Consider the following 23,325-nt stretch of genomic DNA (forward strand, 5'->3'; position numbering starts at 1 on the left):
AATAAATTTGTTAGTCTCTAAGGGTGCCACAAGTACTCCTGTTCTTTTTACTTAATCACCTGTTTGAGATGCTTGCTGATCCAGGTTGGTCTGCAACCCTTCACTACGAATTCACCACCCCCTCCCTTGGTGGGGATTCAGGGTTCAGATAGCTTATGCAACTCTGACTTAAAGTAATTCCAAGTTTCCTCCACATTCAGATCCTTGAGTTCTTCAGTCCAGTCCACTTCCCTAACTAATTCCCTTAATTCAGTGGTTCTCAACCTATTTACCATTGTGGGCCACACATAAAGCTCTCTGTGTGTTATGTGGGCTGCATCCACACAATATATATATATTACCTGGATGGCCCTGAGGATGTCACATGTGCTGACTGGGCTGCAAGCGGCCTGTGGACCACAGGTTGAAAATCACTGCCTTAATTTTTTGAAATTAGCTCTTTTGAAATCAAGGAAAGCAACTATTTGATGAAGAAATCTGTCAGCTATCAGATCCAGGAAAATCTGGGCCTTACTATTATTATTAGCATGTGTCCTCCAATCTCTATCTGGGAAGTTAAAGTCTCCCATAAACACACAATTCCCAGTAGAATTTATTTCATTAAAAACATTAAAGAGGTCTCTATCCAAATCCAAATCGGATCCTGGTGTTCTGTAGCTCACCCCAACCACTATAGGGGAACCTCTAGTAGCTTTCTTCCTCAAAGTGATTTTGGCCCAGACTCTTTCTTATCCATTCCATCACTTCTAATTTCTTTATAGTCTACCTCATCATTAATATACAATGCTGCTCTGCTACCTTTGCCTTTTTTTGTGTCTTTCCTGAACAGCACATACCCCTCAATACCTGTACTCCAGTCATGACTACTATTCCACTATGTTTCTGTTATCCCTATAATATCTGGTTTCACTTTCTGCATTAGTACTTCTAGTTCCTCCATTCTGTTACCCAGGCTCCTTGCACTAGTGTGCAAACATCTTAAATTGTTCCTGCTCGGCTTCATCCACATTCCTTGCCCAAGAGGCTACAGGCATTCTACTGCCAGTATCACCTATCTGACTGGTATCAGCATAATCCTTCCTCTTAATGTCCATTCTGCTACCCATTGCTGTTCCCATCTCTATTGCTGTATCCTTTCTTGATTTTCTTCCCTCTCAATGTTAAAATCAGGCATGGAGATTATAAGAACAACTCCCAACCATCTCCCGAGTTCCTAGTTTAAAGCTCTTTTAATGAGCTGTGCCAATCTCCATCCCAGAGGTCTATTTCCCTCCCTACTCAGGTGGAGTCCATCCCATGAGAACTATCCTCTGTCCATGAACGCATCCCAGTGGTCAAACATTCCAAAGCCTTCCTTATAGCACGACTGACTGAGCCATCTTTGATCATCATAATCTTTTCTCACCTTTGTTCTCCTCCTCTAGGGACAGGCAGAATCCCACTGAAGATTACCTGAGCCTCCATTTCCTTAAGCATCTTTCCCAGGCTGGCATAGTCTCCCGATATGTTCCACTGAGAATCTAGTTGTGCCATTTGTTCCCACATGAAGGACAATCAATGGATTGTTTCCTGCTCCCATTAGGATCCTCTTCAGCTTCAGGTCCACATCCCATTTCTGAGCATCTGACACACAGCAAACCCTTCTGTTCTGCACTGGTGACAGGCCTGTCTATTGTTCTTAGTAGGGAGTCCCCAATCACATACACCTGCCTTTTCCTGGTGATGGTGTTTCATGTTCTTTTCGGCTGCAAGTTCTCTTGTCTTTTATTCTCCCTTGCAATCTTCTGCAAGTCATCCTGCATCTTCCTGGGGTTGTGAACTCTGGCTATCTCCATTGACTCTTCCTCTCTTCTTACAGGACTAACCGCTCTTCTTTTTTTTCTTGCCCTCCCTCCTTCAGTTACAGCCTGATGTGCCCCTTCTTCATTTTCCAACCCAGCAAACCTGTTCCTGGGCTCTATTTCTTCTTCATTAGCCAGTCTTCTTCTCTGACTGTTTCTTGTAGTCGCATGCCTCCACTGACCATTTCCCTCACCTAGCAGTCTCCCCTATCAGTTCTTCAGTCCAGCTTGCATCCATAAGTCTTGAATTTTCCCTTCAGCCTCCTCTTGCCTTTGATCCATCATCTGCTTCAACCCCCTTTGAAACTCAACTATAGCTTCCACCTGCAGCTCCAAGCCTCGGATCTTCTCTTCCATCAGTTCTATCAGGCACCACTTCATACAAATGAAGCTCTTTTCAGGAACCCACTCTAGGATCATGTATATCCCACAGCTTCCATATCTGATCATCTTCATGGGCTCTTCCATTGCTTGGATCACTATCACTGGTGCCTCTGTAGCTGTCATTTCCTTCCCACCTAACCTCCTGTCAAGGAAAAAGAAACAAAACAAAACAAAAAGAAAATAACCCAAAACACAAACCAAAAGAAATCCAGAACACCAAACTCCTTCCTCCAACTCCCCCTAAAACTCCCGTTTACAGCTCTGTTTGCCGGCTCCTGTGTGCTGGATACCAAAATGTGTCAGACGCTATTAGAGAATCCATACTGAACTACACTTTTCTTCCAGTGCCTACGTTAACTGAGAGTTTTCCAAGTCCAGATGAAGGCGTCCCTGCTTCAAGAGATCTTGTCTTTTCTGCATGTGCAATGTGGGTTCCTGGGCAATCTAGCAAAGCCGGAGGAGGACTTGAACTTTCCCTTTTCTTCTTTTCTATAAATGATGGGCCTAACATCCATGAATTTATTCAATTCTTTTTTTGAACCCAGTTATACTTTTGGCTATCACAACATCCTTTGGCAATGTGTTCCACTGAAAGATTGTGCGCTGTGTGAAGAAGTACTTCCTTATATTGTTTTAAAAGTGCTGCCTATTAATTTCATTGGGTGACCCCTGGTTCTAGTCTGAAGGGGTGTGACAGGGTGGACTAGGTCTGGAGGCCTCGCAGCACTGCCTCACCCCACCCCAGAAAAGAGAGGAGGAGAAAGTCCTCCAGGCAACCTAGAGGGGCTGCATGGGAGCACGCAGTCAGAAGGGCTGCTGGAGCAACCAATCAGGGCTAGAAGGGCCATATATGAAGGGACCAGCAGAGGAAATGTAGTCAGTTACTATCTGGAACTTGAAGAGGAAGAATGAGATGCCTGGCTGGCTGGAAGAGCAGTAGGATTATGGACAGATTAGTGCAGGTAGGCTGAGCCCTGGACCTAGCCAGATCAGGCGAGGGTACCGTGATGGGCCCTGCTGGTCTAACTGAAGGCTGAGCCCAGGTGAGCGCTGGCAAAAGGACACGAACTGAGGGTACCAAGATGGGCCCCTGTTGGGCTGTTAAAGAAGGAAGTATCTCCACAAAGGAAGCCTTGGTGCTATGGCCCCATCCCAAGGCCATGAGAGAGAAGTAGAAACTGTATACCCCGGAAGGGGAGACAGTGTGTGTGTGACTCAGCCAGAGGTCTGAGTCACTGAAGATCCACTGAAAGAACTATCGGGGGGGAGGGGGCCTCACAAGAGGTGGGTCCTACCCTGTTGTAAAAATTGAAAAAAAGCAGATTCACACTCGACCAGAAAGGGAGCACCCATGAGAGGTGGGTGCTACCCCATTCAAAAATGAATGATTGCAGGCACTATCAGCCAGAGAGAGGGTGCTTGTGAGAGGTGAGTGCCAATGTCATTACAAGGGGTAAACAACACTTCCTTATTCACTTCCTCCACACCATTCATGATTTTATAGAACTCTATCATAGAATATCAGGGTTGGAAGGGACCTCTGGAGGTCATCTAGTCCATCCACCTGTTCAAAGCAGGACCAATCCCCAACTAAATCATCCCAGCCAGGGCTGTGTCAGGCCTGACCTTAAAAACTTCTAAGGAAGGAGATTCCACCACCTCTCTAGGTAACGCATTCCAGTGTTTCACCACCCTCCTAGTGAAAAAGTTTTTCCTAATATCCATCCTAAACCTCCCCCACTGCAACTTGAGACCAGTACTCCTTGTTCTGTCATCTGCTACCACTGAAAACAGTCTAGATCCATCCTCTTGGAACCCCCTTTCAGGTAGTTGAAAGCAGCAATCAAATCCCCCCCCATTCTTCTCTTCTGCAGACTAAAAAATCCCAGTTCCCTCAGCCTCTCCTCATAAGTCATGTGCTCCAGCCCCCTAATCATTTTTGTTGCCCTCCGCTGGATGTTTTCCAATTTTTCCATATCCTTCTTGTAGTGTGGGGCCCAAAACTGCACACAGTACTCCAGATGAGGCCTCACCAATGTTGAATAGAGGGGAAGAAACATGTCCCTCGATCTGCTGGCAATGCCCCTACTTATACATCCCAAAATGCCATTGGCCTTCTTGGCAACAAGGGCACACTGTTGACTCATATCCAGCTTCTCGTCCACTGTAACCCCTAGGTCCTTTTCTGCAGAACTGCTGCCTAGCCATTTGGTCCCTCGTCTGTAGCAATGCATGGGATTCTTCCGTCCTAAGTGCAGGACTCTGCACTTGTCCTTGTTGAACCTCATCAGATTTCTTTTGGACCAATCCTCTAATTTGTCTAGGGCCCTCTGTATCCTATCCCTACCCTCCAGCGTGTCTACCTCTCCTCCCAGTTTAGTGTCATCTGCAAACTTGCTGAGGTTGCAATCCACACCATCCTCCAGATCATTAATGAAGATATGAACAAAACCGGCCCGAGGACCGACCCTTGGAGCACTCCACTTGATACCGGCTGCCAACTAGACATGGAGCCATTGATCACTACCCGTTGAGCTTGACAATCTAGCCAGCTTTCTATCCACCTTATAGTCCATTCATCCAGCCCATACTTCTTTAACTTGCTGGCAAGAATACTGTGGGAGACAGTGTCATAAGCTTTGCTAAAATCAAAGACTAACACATCCACTGCTTTCCCCTCATCCACAGAGCCAGTTATCTTGTCATAGAAGGCAATTAGATTAGTCAGGCATGACTTGCCCTTGGTGAGTCCATGCTGATTGTTCCTGATCACTTTCCTCTCGTCTAAGTGCTTCAGAACTGATTCCTTGAGGACCTGCTCCATGATTTTTCCAGGGACTGAGGTGAGGCTGACTAGCCTGTAGTTCCCCGCATCCTCCTCTTTCCCTTTTTTAAAGATGGGCACTACATTAGCTTTTTTCCAGTCATCCGGGACCTCCCCTGATCACCATGAGTTTTCAAAGATAATGGCCAATGGCTCTGCAATCACATCCGCCAACTCCTTTAGCACTCTCGGATGCAGCGCATCCGGCCCCATGGACTTGTGCTCGTCCAGCTTTTCTAAATAGTCCCTAACCACTTCTTTCTCCACAGAGGGCTGGTCACCTCCTCCCCATGCTGTGCTGCCCAGTGCAGTAGTATGGGAGCTGACCTTGTTCGTGAAGACAGACGCAAAAAAAGCATTGAGTACATTAGCTTTTCCCACATCCTCTGTCACCACGTTGCCTCCATCATATCCCCTCTTAACTGTTTTTTCCTAAGATGAACAATCCCAGTCTTCTTAATCTCTCGTTCTACGCAAACTGATCCATATCCCAACACATTAGTTTGCCTTTCTGTGTACTTTTTCCAATTCTAATACATCTTTTCTGAGATGGGGCCACCAGAACTACATGTAGTATTCAAGGTGTGGGTGTACCATGGATGTATATAGAAGCAATATTTTCTGTCTTATTGTCTATCCCTTTCCTAATGGTTCCTAACAATGCTAGCATTTTGGCTGCCGCTGCAGACTGAGCAGATTTTTAGAGAACTATTCACGGTGACTCCAAAATCTCCTTCTTGGGTTCCAAATTATCTGTTACCACTCATCATTTTATATATATATATAGTTGGGATTATGTTTTCCAATGTGCGTTACTTTGCAGTTATCAACACTGAATTTCATCTGACATTTTGTTGCCCAGTCACACAGTCTTGTGAGATCCCTTTGTAACATGTTGCAGTCAGCTTTGGACCTAACTGTCTTGAGTAATTTTGTATTGTCCGCAAACTTTACTTCCCTGTGAGGCTTGCATTCATAGTGAGTATACAAGGATCTGGAGTGAAAATTGGGTCAGCTTTCTGTATGTTGTTTGTACTTAACTGCCAACAAAGGGACATTCAGATATGACCTGAGAATAACAAATCATTTTGCATTGTATTGGGTTCATGGTTCTGTATCCTCAGAAGACATTTCTGCAGGTGCATTTTAATAAACCTATCCAGGAAATGAAGCCGGTCATGGCACCAGCAATCCAAACAAGGCACCAGCAAACCACTGGAGATAGAGTGATGACCTATAGATGACCATTGCCAGGAAATTACTGATGCAATTAATTTTTGGCTCTTGGCAAATCTTTACCATAATAAAACGGTGACCAAAGCCATGCTTGTTTTGACCCCTGTGTGAGCAAGTCTCCGCATTAAGTTCGAAAAATATTATTGATTTTGAACTGGTGGATATGAATTCTTTCCTGCATTTGTCCACATATAAATAGATCTGCTTCTCTAGATAGGGCACCGACTGGCTTTTTTATAAGGGTATGTCAACACAAAGAGTAACTGTGCAGTAAACTGGGGTGTAAATCTGCAGTGCTCTAGCCTGCTTTGGACTAACTGGCTATGTGGACCCTGCTACCACACACTAACATTCCATAGTGTGCTGTAATCAGTATTTCCTCATAGGTCGTGTTTTCTAGATCTTGAATAATTTTTGTTGCACTCTGGATTTTCTCCAATTTGTTCACATCTTTCCCAAAGTGTGGTGCCCAGAACTGGACACAGTACTCTAACTGAGGCTTTATCACTGCTGAGTAGAGTGATTACTTCTCGTGTCTTGCTTATAACACTCTGGTAACACATTCTGGAATTAGGTTCTTTTTTTGCAAAACTATTACATTGTTGACTCATATTTAGTTTTGTGATCCACTATAACCCTGAGATCCTTTTCTGCAATACTCCTTCCTAGGCAGACATTTCCCCATTTTTGTATTTGTGCAATTGAGTATTCCTTCCTAAGTACTTTGCATTTGTCCTTATTGAATTTTGTCCTATTTATTTCCGACAATTTCTCTAGTTTGTCAAGATCATTTTCAATTCTAATACTGTTCTCCAAGCACTTGCAACCTCTCCCAGCTTGGTACCATTCATGGGGAGTGGAATCCTCATGTGACTCTGGTCTGGTCACAGACTGCTTGAAGTGCTCCTTATGCTTTAATATAGAGTCAGCCTGTGGAGCAAGAGTGGAGTGGAGAGAGACTCTTTCATGATCCTGAGCCCTTTTCTTTGACAGGGCAAGGATTTATTGCTGACATGTAGAAGGCACAAATCACATTCCGCTGGTGCTTGAAATCTGAGCCCCTTTCCTTAGAGTCAGGGTCCTTGGGCTGTACACCAGATAGACCCAATTCCCATTAACTGCAGCCTGAGGGAGTGCTTCACAGAATAGACGGGTTCTCTGCATGCCTGGAGTGACATGTCATAGGGCAAGGGGCAGAGCACAGTGTTACAGAGCACTGTGAGAGCCTCTGCATAGGAGAATGGCTCTAGCAAACTCCCTTATATGGAGGTGTTATGAATTGCTGCCTTGCAAATATGATGCTTGCTTTTGCATTTTTGGGACCAAGTCTCTGGGGTTTGTATAACTCACTCCTGAACATCATGACAATGCCCAAATTTACAGTGAGAGGAAGCAGAGGTGTTTAGAAGCCCTACTTTTTTTCCCTATGGAGCTGAGGACCCGCTTCAGTATCCAGAGAGTAGTCAGAAAATCTTCCCCCTCCAACCTGAGTCTGTTGTGTGTCTCACCCAAAGCTGACTGGATAGGATCCTTCTCATCCTTAGACTTTCTCCCTGAAATGTTCAGATGCTCCTGAGCTTTTCTGTAATGGAGTTAAGGCTCTTTGGGGAAGAAGGGATTCAACATGCCGGTCCAACACTCTGTCCTTTCACTGTGAGAGTTGGCTGTAATTCACCCTCTGTAGAGCCTGTAAATACTGCCTCACACAGGCAACACTTTAGCCCAGTGTTTGCAGAACAGCTCCACCATCCCAGAGTGGGGGCAGAGAAATCCTGGAGAGGAGGCACTGCAGTGGCGGGTCCAAGTGGTTGAAACAAACATGCTGTCAAATAACCTGATCCGGGGGGGGGCAGAGGGGGAGGGTTGCGGGGAGGAGGAGGAAAGATTATAAGTCTTTACCATATGAAAATGAATAAAAATTAAAGTTATAAAACAAAATGATGGGGAGAAACCAAACCACCAACTTGTTCCTCTGCTGGAGACAGAAAATCTGGTGGCCTGAGCTGAAGGCATGGCTTAGTGCTGGTGCCTCCTCCAAATTACACAGGTGAGGGCATTATCCCATTAGTGAGGACTGAAGCTATGCAACAGGAAATATGCTTATTTAATTGCAACATAGAAAATATATTCCTAAAATCCATTACCTTGTTTTTTGGAGGTAAATTAGTGTGAAGAATCGGTATTCCTGTGTGCTGTAATGTGTCTCTGCAGTTGGTCTCCTCAGTTATAGGTCTAACGGGTATTAAAGAAGCAGGGACTGGTGGTCTTATAATTGGTGGAAATCTAGGTGCTGGGTCAAGCTGCAGGTGCAGTAAAGGAATTCCAGCTGAATGCTGGTAAGTTCCATAGAAGGAAGCATGCTGAGCACTCAGTGGCTTCTCTGCACTTACATTTGTAGGAAGGTGCTGCAGAGGCGCAAAATTTTGCTCTCCTTCAGATTGATCCAGATTAAGTAGTTTAGGAGGACTCTTGCTTTCAGCTTCTGCCCACCTCTTCTTTTCCTCATATACTTGCCTTATCATTTCAGGATCATATCTATTCAAATTCAAGTGTGTCATTGAAATAGTCTTGTCTCCTAGCATACATGACAGCGGAGGGTTCTGTAAAGAACTAGATGGATCCCAAACTACCCTTGGTTGGGGAAGTGACCCGATGAAAGCTTGTGAAACTTTTAATGGATATAAATTGAGTGGTTTTAAATGATCAGATTCAAGTTTAAGCAAAGGAAAGCCATTTTCATAATTTAAGGTTTTTGCAACTGGGATAAGTTTGTGTGTCTTCTGGATATCTAGGGAATGAGATAACAGATGAAGTGTTGTGTCTGGAGCTGAAGGAAGCAAGTCCTGAGATGCTGGAATAAATCCTGTTCCATTGGACTGGCTCTCTGATAGGCTTAAAGAAATATTCACTTCTGGATGATTCTAAATGAAAAAAGAACACACAATAGTACTTTCAACTATGTATAAGATCGCAATAAATCGTTACTAAATGTGGTCTCTATTACATGGTAATTCTGTCTAATGCAATTACTACAAGAAAGTTCTCTAATTTTTCAAATGGAATAACATCTGATATGCTTTTTCTTAAAAAGTAATGCTTGGTTTTACCTACATGTATACTTTCTTTGCTGCTTTGATCATTTAGGATACTTCTTTCCTGAGAAGGAGAGCTGCTCTTCTTATTAGACTTTCCAGCATTTTCTTTAGTGGGCAGCTGAGTCTCAGGAGAAATGTCTGCAGACTGTACAGGCAGGGATGTGTCAGCACCACTGCCTCTTACAGTGTGTGAAGCCTGGCTTCCTCCCAACTGAATAGCCTGAGACTGCTGCAGAAGATGCTGCATATTTGGCAAGCTGGCAAAGGATGACCCCACCATTTGCATTAAGTTCAGAAAGTTGACTTGCTGCAGCTAGAATGTAAACAAAAATAAAGCTAACATTATAAAAGTTGCTTAAATGGGTCTTGGCCAAAATCCCTAGTTAAAACTTTGTACAGACCTAAAGATTATCCTAAAATTTATAGATAATCCTATTAAAATAGATAGCAACAGAAACAACATCCCAATGTCTCAATAACAAGTACACTAAATCGATATTTCTTTCATGATACAATACACTATGTGATATAATAAGGTTATCCTACAACAACATATAGTCCTTTGCATTCCTTTATTTCAAAGCAAAGAAATCTAAACCTGAATAATACCAGGATGGAATAGTTTCAAATGTACCAGCATTAACTCATTAACATTTTAACTATACAGTTACTGTTTGTTCATAATTTGTCCCCTAATTTATATGAATAAAGGACATTAAGAGAATGTTAACAGTTAGTCCTCCTAAAAATATAATTGTTCAAACTGTACTGCTCCTCAAATTCACAAACCTTCTGATTAAGAAGTCAAAAGGTCATGAATTATGCCTAAAATAATTGGTTTCTACCTTCAGTTACCTTTAACCCAGAAATTTGCATAAAAGCATCATAGAATAACCTTGAAAGCAATCATTTTTCATATTGCTTGTTTTTTAAAATTGAACAGTTTAATTTGTGTTTCATTATTTTTAATAATGAGAGATTCTTACCTGAACTAATTTAAACATTTCATCTTGGAGCATCTTTCTGACAGCTTCTGAAACGTTCAATGGCTCTGATATCTGCTCTCCATCCTGGACCTCTTGCTTCTTTGAACACACCGGACCATTATAGGTAACACTTGATACACCAGTGAAAGAAGGTTGATCATCACATGCACAAATCTCTATGTTACTTGAAGTATTGGGAATAAAAATAGTAATTTTTAGACACTTTCCAAAAGATATGGATTCTGAACACTGAACCTGATGATGAGAATCAGAGTGAAGTAAATGTATCAAAACTTTACAACTGGTAAGTTAAAATGCTAAATGAAAAATGATACCCATTAGCAATAATAAGAGACACCTTGTTTTAGGTTTTCAGTGTGCATTCATCCTCTCTGGAAATTTGAATTTTTTTTTTTTTTAAACAAAATCAATTTTCTGGAGGAAAAAAGTAAAAAGACACATTTTTTAAAATTAGAACCATTTTTCCCCCTCTCTAATGGGTAGCAGATTTCTGGCCAGACCTGCTTAGATTCTGTGATCTCACAGGATCGCAGCACAAAGTGGTGTGGCTGTAGGTCTTATACCACAATGTACAGTAAACGCAAACATTATACATTTACTGCAAAGGAACACTGAACATAATATTAAGACTGCAGATTTAATAGGAATAATCCATAATTTACTACATAATGCATTACAGTTTCTCTTACCTAGGAGCATCTGCATTCATTTCTAAACAGAATGAATGAGGAATGGTGCTGGAAACAGCCTCAGCCCTACTGTAAAGAAAGACAAAAATATAAGTTTATTATAAATGTTTCAACCTTTATTATGTTGCATATTGTTTGTTAGTTATATGGAACATTTTTGAAAGATTTTGTATGTAAAATACAAGCTTGTTTACCTAATATGCATGTAAATTTAATCCAAGACATACTGAATTGAGTACCTTCTATCACTGTATAACACTGCAGCTGAGTACACAATTGTTGATTGTTTATGCTTGGTCTCCATAGCAATCAGTAACTGACTCAAACAACATGGTTGAATAGATTTTGATTATTCACACAAAATACTAGGCAACAGAAAGGCTGAGGACCGATTTGACTTGGCAAAACAAAGGAAAATCCCACATTTAAGGAACACTGTGAACATGATTGAAATGTGCATTTCTAAAAGGAAAAGTTAATGTCACGCAGCAGCTCCTGAGGATAGTTTTTATGTGCCCTATTTTACAAAAAGGAAAAAACATACTGCCTTAAAATGGTAATGAAATACTAATGAAGACTTTATAAAGCTATGTAGATTTTAAAGACTACAACAAACTGTACACATATTGAGGACGTTTTATCTATATATATAATCAGTATTATAATATAATTACATAGAATCATAGAACTGGAAGGGAACTCAAGAGGTCATCTAGTCCAGTCCCCTGCACTCAAGGCAGGACTAAGTATTATCTTGACCAGTGGTTCTTAACCTTTACTGCAGCCTGCACCCCCTTTGGTTCTCAAATTATGTTCTTATCAAAAATTGTTGAAGTAGGTCAGTTCTTTAAACCTAGATATATTTTTGTTTGTATATTATGGTAATCATTAAAAAAAAATCTATAATGTTAATAAGTACATAGGTTTGATGAAACAAAGAAGTTGTACTTACGTCCCTGTGCTTAATTTGTGTTTTCGGTGATTTACCTTCTAAAAAAACCTGGCATGTCTCGCACCCCCGGGGGGTGCGTGCACCCCAGGTTAAGAACCACTGATCTAGACCATCCCTGACAGATGTTTGTCCAAACTGCTCTTAAAAATCTCCAGTGATGGAGATTCCACAACCTCCCTAGGCAATTTTTTCCAGTGCTTAGCCACTCTGACAGTTAGGAAGTTCTTCCTACTGTCCAACCTAAACTGCCCTTGCTGCAATTTAAGCCCATTGCTTCTTGTCCTATCCTCAGAAGTTAAGAACAACAATTTTTCTCTCTCCTCCTTGAAACAACCTTTTATGTACTTGAAAACTTAAGTCCCCTCTCAGTCTTCTCTTCTCAAAACTAAACAAACCCAATTTTTTCAATCTTCCCTCATAGGTCATGTTTTCTACACCTTTAATCATTTTTGTTGCTCTACTCTGGACTGTCTCCAATTTGTCCACATCCTTCCTGAAATGTGGCACCCAGAACTGAACACAATACTCCAGTTGAGGCTAATCAGTGCGGAGTAGAGCGGAAGAATTACTTCTTGTGTCTTGCTTACAATACTCCTGCTAATAGATCCCAGAATGATGTTTGTTTTCTTTTACAACAGTGTGACTCTGTTGACTCATCATTAGCTTGTGATCCACTATGACCCCCAGATCCCTTTCTGCAGTACTCCTTTCTAGGCAGTCCATTCCCATTTTATATGTGTGCAACTGATTGTTCCTTCCTAAGTGGAGAACTTTGCATTTGTCATTAAATTTCATCCTATTTACTTCAGACCATTTCTTCAGTTTGTCCAGATCATTTTGATTTTTAAACCTATCCTCCAAAGCACTTGCAACCCCTCCCAGCTTGGTATCATCCACAAACTTTATAAGTATACTCTCTATGCCATTATCTAAATCATTGATGTAAGAGAGTGGTATGATTGCTCAGAGCTCCAGTATGAAACTGAAGAAAAGCCTGTTGAGAGTCTTTGGGTTATGTTTAGAAGGGAGAGCAACAAGGGTGATGTCAAGGTGGACGTGTGCTATAGACCACCGAACCAAGAGGATGAGGTAAACGAGGCTTTCTTCAGACAATTAACTGAAGTTTCCAGAGCACAGGCCCTGGTTCTAATGGGGGACTTCAATCACCCTGACATCTGCTGGAAGAGCAATACAGTAGTGCACAGACAATCCGGGAAGTTTTTGGGGAGTGTTGGGGACATCTTCCTGGTGCAACTACTGGAGGAACCAATCAGGGGTCAGTCTCCTCTTGACCTGCTGCTTACAAACAGGGAAGAATTGGTATGGGAAGTAGAAGTGGGTCGCAACCAAGGCAGCAGTGACCACGAGATGGTTGAGTTCAGGATCCTCACAAAAGGAAGAGAGTAGCAAAATACAGACCCTGGACTTCAGAAAAGCAGATTTTGACTCTCTCAGGGAACTAATGGGCAGGATCCCCTGGGAGGCTAATATGAGGGGAAAAGGAGTCCAGGAAAGCTGACTGTATTTTAAAGAAGCCTTATTGAGGGTGCAGGAACAAACCATCCCCATGTGCAGAAAGATCAACAAATATAGCAGGCAACCAGCTTGGCTTAACAGTGAAATCTTCGGTGAGCTTAAACACAAAAAGGAAGCTTACAAGAAGTGGAAACTTGGACAGATGACGAGGAAGGAGTACAAAAATATGGTTCGAGCATGCAGGGGTGTAATCAGGAAGGCCAAAACACAACTGGAGTTGCAGCTAGCAAGGGATGTGAAGGGTAACAAGAAGGGCTTCTATAGGTTTGTTAGCAACAAGAAAAAGGTCAGGGAAAATGTGGGACCCTTAATGAATGCGGGAGGCAACCTAGTGACAGATGATGTGGAAAAAGCTAAAGTGCTCAATGCTTTTTTTGCCTCTGTCTTCACAGACAAGGGCAGCTCCCACAATGCTGTCCTGGGCAGCACAGTATGGGGAGGAGGTGAGCAGCCCTCAATGGTGAAAGAACAGGTTAAAGACTATTTAGAAAAGCTGGACATGCACAAGTCCATGGGTCTAGATCTAATGCATCCGAGGGTGCTGAGGGAGTTGGCTGATGTGATAGCAGAGCCATTGGCCATTATCTTTGAAAACTTATGGCGCTCAGGGGAAGGTCCCGAATGATTGGAAAAAGGCAAATATAGTGCCCATCTTTAAAAAAGGGAAGAAGGAGAACCCAGAGAACTACAGACCCGTCAGCCTCACCTCAGTCCCTGGAAAAATCATGGAGCAGGTCCTCAAAGAAACCATTTTGAAACACTTGGAAGAGAGCAAGGTGATCAGGAACAGTCAACATGGATTCACCAAGGGCAAGTCATGCCTGACCAACCTGATTGCCTTCTATTATGAGATAAGTAGCTCTGTGGATATGGGGAAAGCAGTGGATGTGATATATCTTGATGTTAGCAAAGCTTTTGATACAGTCTCCCACAATATTCATCACAGCAACTTAAAAAAGTATGGATTGGATGAATGGACTATAAGGTGGGTAGAAAGCTGGCTAGATTGTTGGGCTCAATGGGTAGCGATCAACGGCTCAATGTCTAGTTGGCAGCCGGTATCAAGCAGAGTACCCCAGGGGTCAGACCTGGGGCCGGTTTTGTTTAACATCTTCATTAATGATCTGGAGGATGGGATGGATTGCACCCTCCGCAAGTTCGCAGATGACACTGAACTGGGGGGAGAGGTAGATATGCTGGAGGGTAAGGATAGGGTCCAGAGTGACCTAGACAAATTGGAGGATTGGGCCTAAAGAAATCTGATGAGGTTCAACAAGGACAAGTCCAGAGTTCTGCACTTAGGATGGAAGAATCCCATGCACTGCCACAGGCTGGGGGCTGACTGGCTAAGCAGCAGTTCTGTAGAAAAGGACCTGGGGATTACAGTGGATGAGAAGCTGGATATGAGTCAACAGTGTACCCTTGTGGCCAAGAAGGCTAAAGGCATATTGGGCTGCATTAGTAGGAGCATTGCCAGCAGATCGAGGGAAGTGATTATTCCCCTTTATTCGGCACTGGTGCGGCCACATCTGGAGTACTGCATCCAGTTTTGGGTCCCCCACTACAGAAAGGATGTAGACTAATCGGAGAGAGTCCAGTAGAGGGCAACGAAAATGATCAGGCAGTTGGGGCACATGATTTACGAGGAGAGGCTGAGGGAACTGGGCTTATTTAGTCTGCAGAAGAGAAGAGTGAGAGGGGATTTGATAGCAGCCTTCAATTACCTGAAGGGGGGTTCCAAAGAGGATGGAGCTCGGCTGTTCTCAGAGGTGACAGATGATAGAACAAAGAGGAAAGGTCTCAAGTTGCAGTGGGGGAGGTCTAGGGTGGATATTAGGAACAACTATTTCACCAGGAGAGTGGTGAAGCACTACAATGGCTTACCCAGGGAGGGGGTGGAATCTCCATCCTTAAAAGGTTTTTAAGGCACGGCTTGACAAAGCCCTGTCTGGGATGATTTAGTTGGAGAGGTCCAGCTTTGAGCAGGGGGTTGGACTAGGTGACCTCCTGAGGTCTCTTCCAAACCTAATCTTCTATGATTCTATGATTAATGAAGATATTGAACAGAACCAGACCCAGAACCGATCTCTGCGGGACCCCACGTGTTATGCCCGTCCAGCATGACTGTGAACCACTGATGATTACTCTCTGGGAACAATTTTCCAACCAGTTATGCACCCACCTTATAGTATCTCCATCTAGGTTGTATTTCCCTAGTTTGTTTATGAGAAGGTCATGCGAGACAGTATCAAAAGCATTACTGAAGTCAAGATATACCACATCTACTGCTTCCCCCCATCGACAAAGCTTGTTACCCTGTCAAAGAAAGCTATCAGGTTGGTTTGACACGATTTGTTCTTGACAAATCCACGCTGACGGTTACTTATCACCTCATTATCTTCTCAGCGTTTGCAAATTGATTGCTTAATTATTTGCTCCATTATCTTTCTGGGTACAGAAGTTAAGCTGACTGGTCTGTCATTTCCCGGGCTGTCCTTATTTCTCTTTTTATAGATGGGAACTATATTTTCCCTTTTCCAGTCTTCTGGAATGTCTTCTGTCTTCCATGACTTTTCAAAGATAATTGCTAATGGCTCGGATATCTCCTCAGTCAGCTCCTTGAGTATTCTAGGATGCATTTCATCAGGCCCTGATGATTTGAAGACATCTAACTTTGTCTAAGTAATTTTTTACTTTTTTTTCCCTATTGTAGACTCTGATCCTACCTCATTTTCACTGGCATTCACTATGTTAGGTGTCCAATCGCCACCAGCCTTCTTGGTGAAAATCGAAACAAAGAAGTCATTCAGCACCTCTGCCATTTCCACATTTTCTCTTATTTTCTTTCTCCCATCATTGAGTAACGGGCCTACTCTGTCCTTGGTCTTCCTCTTGCTTCTAATGTGTTTGTAGAATGTGCTTGTTACCCTTTATGTCCCTAGCTAGTTTGATTCAGTTCACATGCCATCGTAATCAATAAGACGTTGTCTGGATTTCTTGAAATCCAGGTGAAGATTTTAAATAATTAATGATAAAGCAAGTAGTCTCAAACAGGGAAACAGATTGGAGGGAGTGACTGGTACAAGTTTGCCAGTTTGAAAGGAGTTGAGCTGCTCTCCTCCAGTCATCAAGAAAAATATCAGACCAGCAGTTGGGGATCCAGATTCCAGACAGCGAACGTGACATTTAAAAAAAAAAACCATGCAGAAAAATACAAATATCTTTCTTTGAGAAACTCACAATTGAATCACACAAGTAAGCCATATAAGTTATCAATTCAAACATAAGACCACGAGAGACACTCAAGAGATGGTCTATGCAGAGTTCCTGTAATTCTTTATATGGTTTTTCATTGAAAAGACAAATGCTTCAACAACTTTAAAAATGTTTTTAATTAATATAAGGAAATCGGAGTTCTCTGTAAAAATCCTGAAATAATGTATTGAAGCGACTTGATTGTATTCTTCAATTACTGAAGAACACATTTGCGTTGTTCTTAAAATAAACACTCAGTTGTAGATACCAAGCTTCTCATGGCCAACCCTGCAAAAATACACTAGCACACACCAGAAATGGAAGGGGGGGTGGAATTTAGCTTCAAACTATAAGTATGTTGTTATGACCAAGAACAAATCTTTTTTTAGTTAAGAATAATACTCTCTCTTTATAAATTTAAGAAGGTAGTAATAAACTAATTCTTTTGAAATGCTAATGATATCAATTTATCTTACCCATTTTGTTTGGCTTTTTTTTCTTCTAACTTTTCCATCATGGGTTCTTCCCATGGAGATTCTACATCTAGAGTGGAGATATGCTGCAATTTAAAAAGATGCATATGAATATGTATATATTTGCTTCAGCATACTTCTGCCTAAATAGATTATTATGAAAATCCTAGACTGTTTCTGATTAATCATCCATGTGGTCAAATTCAGATTATTTTTTGTAATAATCCGAACATCCTAGTTTTTGCATAGCTACAGAACTATAGAAAATGCAAGGTGGTGTCCTAATGACTTCTTTAACTAAATTTAATCATATCTATCATGAGTTTTCAACCATTTCTAAAATTCAGTTCACTAGATTGCCATAGAATCAGGCCTGTGCAGCAGTATCATCTTGCTAATAAGAAAAGGAGTACTTGTGGCACCTTAGAGACTAACCAGTTTATTTGAGCATGAGCTTTCGTGAGCTACAGCTCACTTCATCGGATGTTCCGATGAAGTGAGCTGTAGCTCACGAAAGCTCATGCTCAAATAAACTGGTTAGTCTCTAAGGTGCCACAAGTACTCCTTTTCTTTTTACGAATACAGACTAACACGGCTGTTACTCTGAAACTTGCTAATAAGGCATCCACCTATTACTATTCCCCTTCGTAGCATGGAAACAAAACAATTACAAACAAGCAAAAAAACAAAAAACAAACAAACAAAATGATTACAAGTTAAAAGGACTGACCCTATGAATAATTATTTCCAGGAGTAGCAAAGCCCAGGATTTTGCACCAGGCACAAGGGTCCAACCCTAGTAAGCCACATGGCAGAATTGAGAACAATAGTACATATTTTTAATCCTGTTTGTTGCATTGGTTCTAAAGTGCTACATGAAGGTAAACCAGATTCTATTCTGATTCACACATCAGCAAAAGAACTCTTGACCAATTTCCTAGTACTGAATCTTTGATACTGGTGGTGATCAGTGTTCCCTCTAATTTTTCCCACCCATGCGCGGAATGAATTTTGTTATGTGCACCAATATGGAGGTGATATGTGACACATCAGTTTCATATTGGTGCACATAACAAAATTAATGTGGTGGGGGTGGGGCCGAGGGGTTTGGAGTGTGGGAGCGGGCTCAGGGCTGGGGCAGAGATTTGGGGTGCAGAGGTGTGAGGGCTCCAGCTGGGGGTGTGGGTTCTGGGTATGAGCGGTTTGGGGGCAGGAGGGTGCTCCGGGGCTATGGCGGGGAGAGAGGACTTCCCCCCCTCAGCTCTCTCCCCCCACGGCAGCTCCAGGGCTGGGGCTGCAGGTTAGGTGCCCCTTCCCTGGTCCCTGAGGGGCGCCCAAGCCAAGGCTGGGTCTGGGTCTGCGCCCGCACCGCACCTAGGTCTGTGCTCCACCGCCCCGGCCGCACCTGCAACCAGGCTGGACTACACCTGGAGCTGCACCCAGCTGGGCCACACCCTGGCTGCAGCTGGGTTTGGGTCGGGCTGCCACAGCAGAGCCAGGCTGCAGCAGAGTTGGGGCCAGCAGAAGGCCACGCCACCCCAGCCGCAGCAGGTTGGGGACTGGGCTAGGTTGGGACTCAGGGAGGGGCGGGTTCCCTAAACACCTGCGTGGCGCAAAATAGGCTGCTGTGCAGCCATGCAGCTTACAGCGAATTTAGGTGATACATGAGCCAGAAAAAAATAGAGCTTATTTACAGATCCCAAGTTAAGTTTTCAAAGTGGAAGTAAGAAACGTATCTGTGTACTTGTAAACTGAATAAAACTGATTTGAAGTCATTACATAATCGCTCTGGCTACATAAAAGACAACACCATGTATTATAAAAACATAAGAATGGTCATACTGGGTCAGACCAATAGTCTGTCTAAACCAGTAATCTGTCTTCCAACAGTGACTGGTGCCAGATGCTTCAGAGGGAATGAAAACAACAGGGCAATTATTGAGTAATTCATCCTCTGTTGTCCAGTCCTGGTTTCTGGCAGTCAGAGGCTTAGGGACACTCAGAGCATGTGCCCCTAGCCATCCTGACTAATAGCCATTGATAGACCTATCCTCCATGAATTTATCCAATTATTTTTTGAATCCAGTTGCACCTTTGGCTTTCACATCTCCTGGAAACGAGTTTGAGGTGACTGTGCATTGAGAGAAGTAGTAGTTCATTATGTTTGTTTTAAACCTGCTGCCTATTAATTTCATTGGGTGATGCCTGGTTCTCGTGTTATATGGAGGAGTAAATAACATTTCCTTATTTACTTTCTCCACATCAGTCATGCTTTTATAGGCCTCTACCATAGTCCCCTTTAGTTGTCTCTTCTAAAATGAATAGTACCAATTTTTTTTAATCTCTTCTCATAAGGAAGCTGCTCCATACCCCTAATAATTTTTGTTGCTTTTCTCTGTACTTTTTCCAATTCATCTTTTCTGAGATGGGGCCATCAGAATTGTACGCAGTATTTAAAGTATGGGCATAACATGGATTTACACAGTGGCATTATAATAATTTCTGCTTTATTTTTTATCCCTTTCCTAATGGTTCCTAACATTCTCAGCTTTTTTGATTGTCACTGCACCTGAGCAGATGTTTTCAGAGAACTATCTATGATGATCTTTCTTGAGTGGTAACAGCTACTTTAGACCCCATAATTTAGATGTGTAGTTGGGATTATGTTTTCCAATGTGCATTACTTTGCATTATAATGAAGAGAAATACTAGATTACTGTTAGTCAAAGAGCTAAATGTAAAAATAGACAGTATTCAGTACAAGCAGCATGTTAAACCAGAATCACAACCCCCCCCCCCCCCCCCCCGTAGTTCTTTTTATAAGCATTGGGTAAGATTTTCAAAAGTACACAGTGTTGGCCTAACTTTACTATTGTTAAAATCAATGGGCATTGTACCATTGACTTAAGGGGAGCAGTCTGGTGAACACTGAGTGCTTTAAGCCCCCCCCCCCCGCCCATTATATATAACAGTGAATAATGCATTTTGAATATAATATTTAAAAGTAATTGTTTCGTTCATCTGTGAGAGTAACTTGCCTCCTCTTTTTGTTGTTGTACAGGTTTAATGCTGACAGAAATACTGGGGCTTTTTGGAACTCCAAATGGTTCTTCAAAGAGCTCTATGAAATAAAGAGATGTAATTCATAAAGAAAATAAAGTGCATACAATCAGTAAACTACATGGCTGACAACTTTATTAAGATAAAAGGATATGGTATAAAAAAAAGAATATTTTTGCTAAAGGAGCAAACCTTCATTTTCTGAAGTTGCATCTATTTCCTCCTTCAGGAATGCTCCCACTTCTTCTTCATCAAAACCTATTACTCCTTCTTCAGTACTGTGAGTTACAGAATAACTCTCATTCATTTCATTCTTTTCAGAATGTTTTGTTTTTGTAGATATTCTGTAAATTAGTATAACAGATCAAATTACAAAAAATAAGTGAATAATGCATTTATGTATGACATAAGTATATAGGGAGCATATACTATATGCTGTATGCATTCATTATTTAATAAGTTGTGCTTATTTTACCTATAACAGTTGGGGTTTTTTTTGTTAGTTTGACCAGTACGTATCATCCATTTTTTTCTATCTTTGAGTTTGTGTATTGAAGTGCACACAAATCATTAAAAATATCTGACATTTCCTGTACATTGGTGAGATTTTTACATGAACTATTCTTTTTATAATTTAGTAAAAGCATGCAGTTTTGCTATGATCATAAATGCCAAATTCCAGACTGGTGTATATTTACACAGTCAAGTTCTAAATCTCTGAAAATCAAGGTTTATAACAAAAGTACGACACAACCTTGGCTCCAGTCATGCAAACCAAGGACATGCACAAGGTAGGGGGGAGCCCAAGCATGGGCATGGGCCCACCCAATAATCAGCAAGGTCACAGAGCTCCTGCGAGCCCAGAGTGGTGGTGGGAGCTAACAGCGCCTTCCGTGCCCGGTGCCACGGCACAGAACTCCTCCAGTCCCAGAGGAGCTGTGTGCCCCGGCCCCCAACAGCCCTGGGCCCAGAGAAGCTGTGGCCCCCTCTCTTTTGCTATAACAAACCCTTGGCTATAAACAGCCAAATGGCTCAGATCCCCAGGGGTTCGTTATAGCGAGGGTGTCCTGTATTTCCTCATATGACGCTTTTAATGTGCCCCTCCAAAAGTGGTCAAATTTAAATTCCTGCCCATATCTCTGATGAGAACAAATGTTCAAGTCTAATATTTTTTGTTTGGATTTTTTATAAACAAAAAATAAGGAATATTCATTGTTCTGTATATATTTTGATGTAGTTTTGAGCTTCCTCAAAATTAATTATATGGTACAGCCTGTCATATGGAATATGTCCAGACAGAAGTACATCAACACAAATAATAGATATAAACAGCAAAAACAAACAGGAATGTGTAAACTGCACAATGGAATGTGAAAGGATCTGGTTACAAAACTGATACATATTAGAACATTATAGAAAAGAACAAGTTCAGTTATATTTCAGTGAAATTATTTATTTATATCTGCACAGAAATCTCTGCTGAGTAAAGACTATAATTAACAAATAAGGATGAAATTTTGCTCCATAAGAGCATCTCCCACTACACTCCCTTGCAATCTACCTACAACTCCAATTGCCTTAAACAATTATGAATATATATGAAAGCAGAATTTGTCTGAAATCAAGAAGATACGATTTTATGTATCATGCCAATGTTTCCTGCTTAGCTGAGCAATTACATCAACTTGAGTGTTCTAGTTAAAATATTACCCTAAAACATTTTCAGAAACTTCATCGTAAGCATTTACATCCTGGACAGCGTGTGGCGTTTCTGTTGATGGAGAACAGCCTGTATCCATACTTCTTTCTTTCTGTATCTTGGATCTAGTTTCTGGTAGGGATGCAGAGTTCATTAGGTATTGATAATCTGGACTCTAATAAAACAAAACCCAAAACATACATTCAGAAGTCTTTCTAGTTAAAAACAATACCTGAATTGTAAGAATCTCTCTTCTACTTCAGATGTTGCATTTCTGCTTAACTACACATCCTTTTCTCCAGATGTAATTTTACAGGCTGAAGGTATTACGGATTTCACACAGTTAAAAAAAAAAGCCCGATTTATGGTTGCCTGTGCAAGCTGAGTTTTGCATCCTTTCACATCCAACCTGTGCACTGAATGAGGTAAAGAATTCTGTGCAAAACAGTATGTGACCATTAAATAATCAATATATGGTCACTATAGTTATTATATAGTCACTATCATTAATAGTATGTAATAATTAAAAATTGTTTCATACTACATACACCTGAATGGGCAGAAAAATACATTTGGTTTTGTGCATCAGAAATAAAATCAGTGCTAAATTCAAATGGTTAGTTATTACTAGAAATAACGTCAGAGGTAGAAAAAACAGTTCCAATATTGTGTATAACCAGAAGCATTCAGAAACATCTCTGGTGTCTGGAACATTCTGGTGATACCTTAGTCATCTGTGCATTATACACCATTTGTGTCAGAGGAGAAGAGACTACACAAACAAAACAATCTACTTTATCTAGAAGGGGAAAGAATGCTCAATAAAAAGAAAAAAAGTCCTCATAAATCCAAAATGTGATTCAGTTATTCCTAGGGTTACCAGATAGCAACTGTGAAAAAACGGGACAGGGGGTGAGGGGTAATAGGCGCCTTTATAAGAAAAAGTCCCTTTAAAAATGGGACATCTGGTCACCCTAGTTACTCCTAACTTCAAAAACAACTAATACAGCCTTAATCTTGTTATTTGTTAAATTCCACAGACATTCAACTTTGCTTAAAAATGTTCACACTTGACTCACACTGTGAAAGAGTTTGGGAACAAGAGTTTACTGTACCTATTTACCATTTACAATTACATCAAATTATTCTTATATATATTTCCTTTTATTCTAAATCTAGAATGTCTGGTTCTCACCTATCCAGTAACATCATGCAGAAATGCAAAATTAACTTTATAATAGCACTTAGCCAGTTTAAATATGTCAAATCTTAAT

At 41.5% G+C, this 23,325-nt stretch overlaps 1 protein-coding gene across 15 annotated transcripts in view; it reads right to left on the reverse strand.

The window, feature by feature from the left end:
* The window catches only part of CPLANE1 (ciliogenesis and planar polarity effector 1), a 182,774-nt gene that overhangs the window by 55,852 nt on the left and 103,597 nt on the right, over positions 1 to 23,325 (reverse strand). For 11 of the 15 annotated variants that reach the window (XR_006290914.1, XM_043546680.1, XM_043546686.1 and 8 more), the window contains 8 exons: positions 22,063 to 22,226; positions 20,545 to 20,696; positions 20,331 to 20,413; positions 17,296 to 17,378; positions 11,077 to 11,145; positions 10,367 to 10,559; positions 9,397 to 9,693; positions 8,430 to 9,206 (listed from right to left, as the gene is read on the reverse strand). Coding sequence is in view for 14 of the 15 variants with exons in the window: in XM_043546680.1 (XP_043402615.1) it covers positions 8,430 to 9,206; positions 9,397 to 9,693; positions 10,367 to 10,559; positions 11,077 to 11,145; positions 17,296 to 17,378; positions 20,331 to 20,413; positions 20,545 to 20,696; positions 22,063 to 22,226 (1,818 nt within the window). In the remaining variant the exon portion in view is untranslated. The remainder of the gene's footprint in view (positions 1 to 8,429; positions 9,207 to 9,396; positions 9,694 to 10,366; positions 10,560 to 11,076; positions 11,146 to 17,295; positions 17,379 to 20,330; positions 20,414 to 20,544; positions 20,697 to 22,062; positions 22,227 to 23,325) is intronic. The other 4 variants (XM_043546687.1, XM_043546684.1, XM_037902682.2 and 1 more) reach the window with 2 other exon arrangements.

The sequence above is a fragment of the Chelonia mydas genome, chromosome 5 (genome assembly GCF_015237465.2).
Source record: "Chelonia mydas isolate rCheMyd1 chromosome 5, rCheMyd1.pri.v2, whole genome shotgun sequence".
Lineage (NCBI taxonomy): Eukaryota > Metazoa > Chordata > Testudines > Cheloniidae > Chelonia > Chelonia mydas.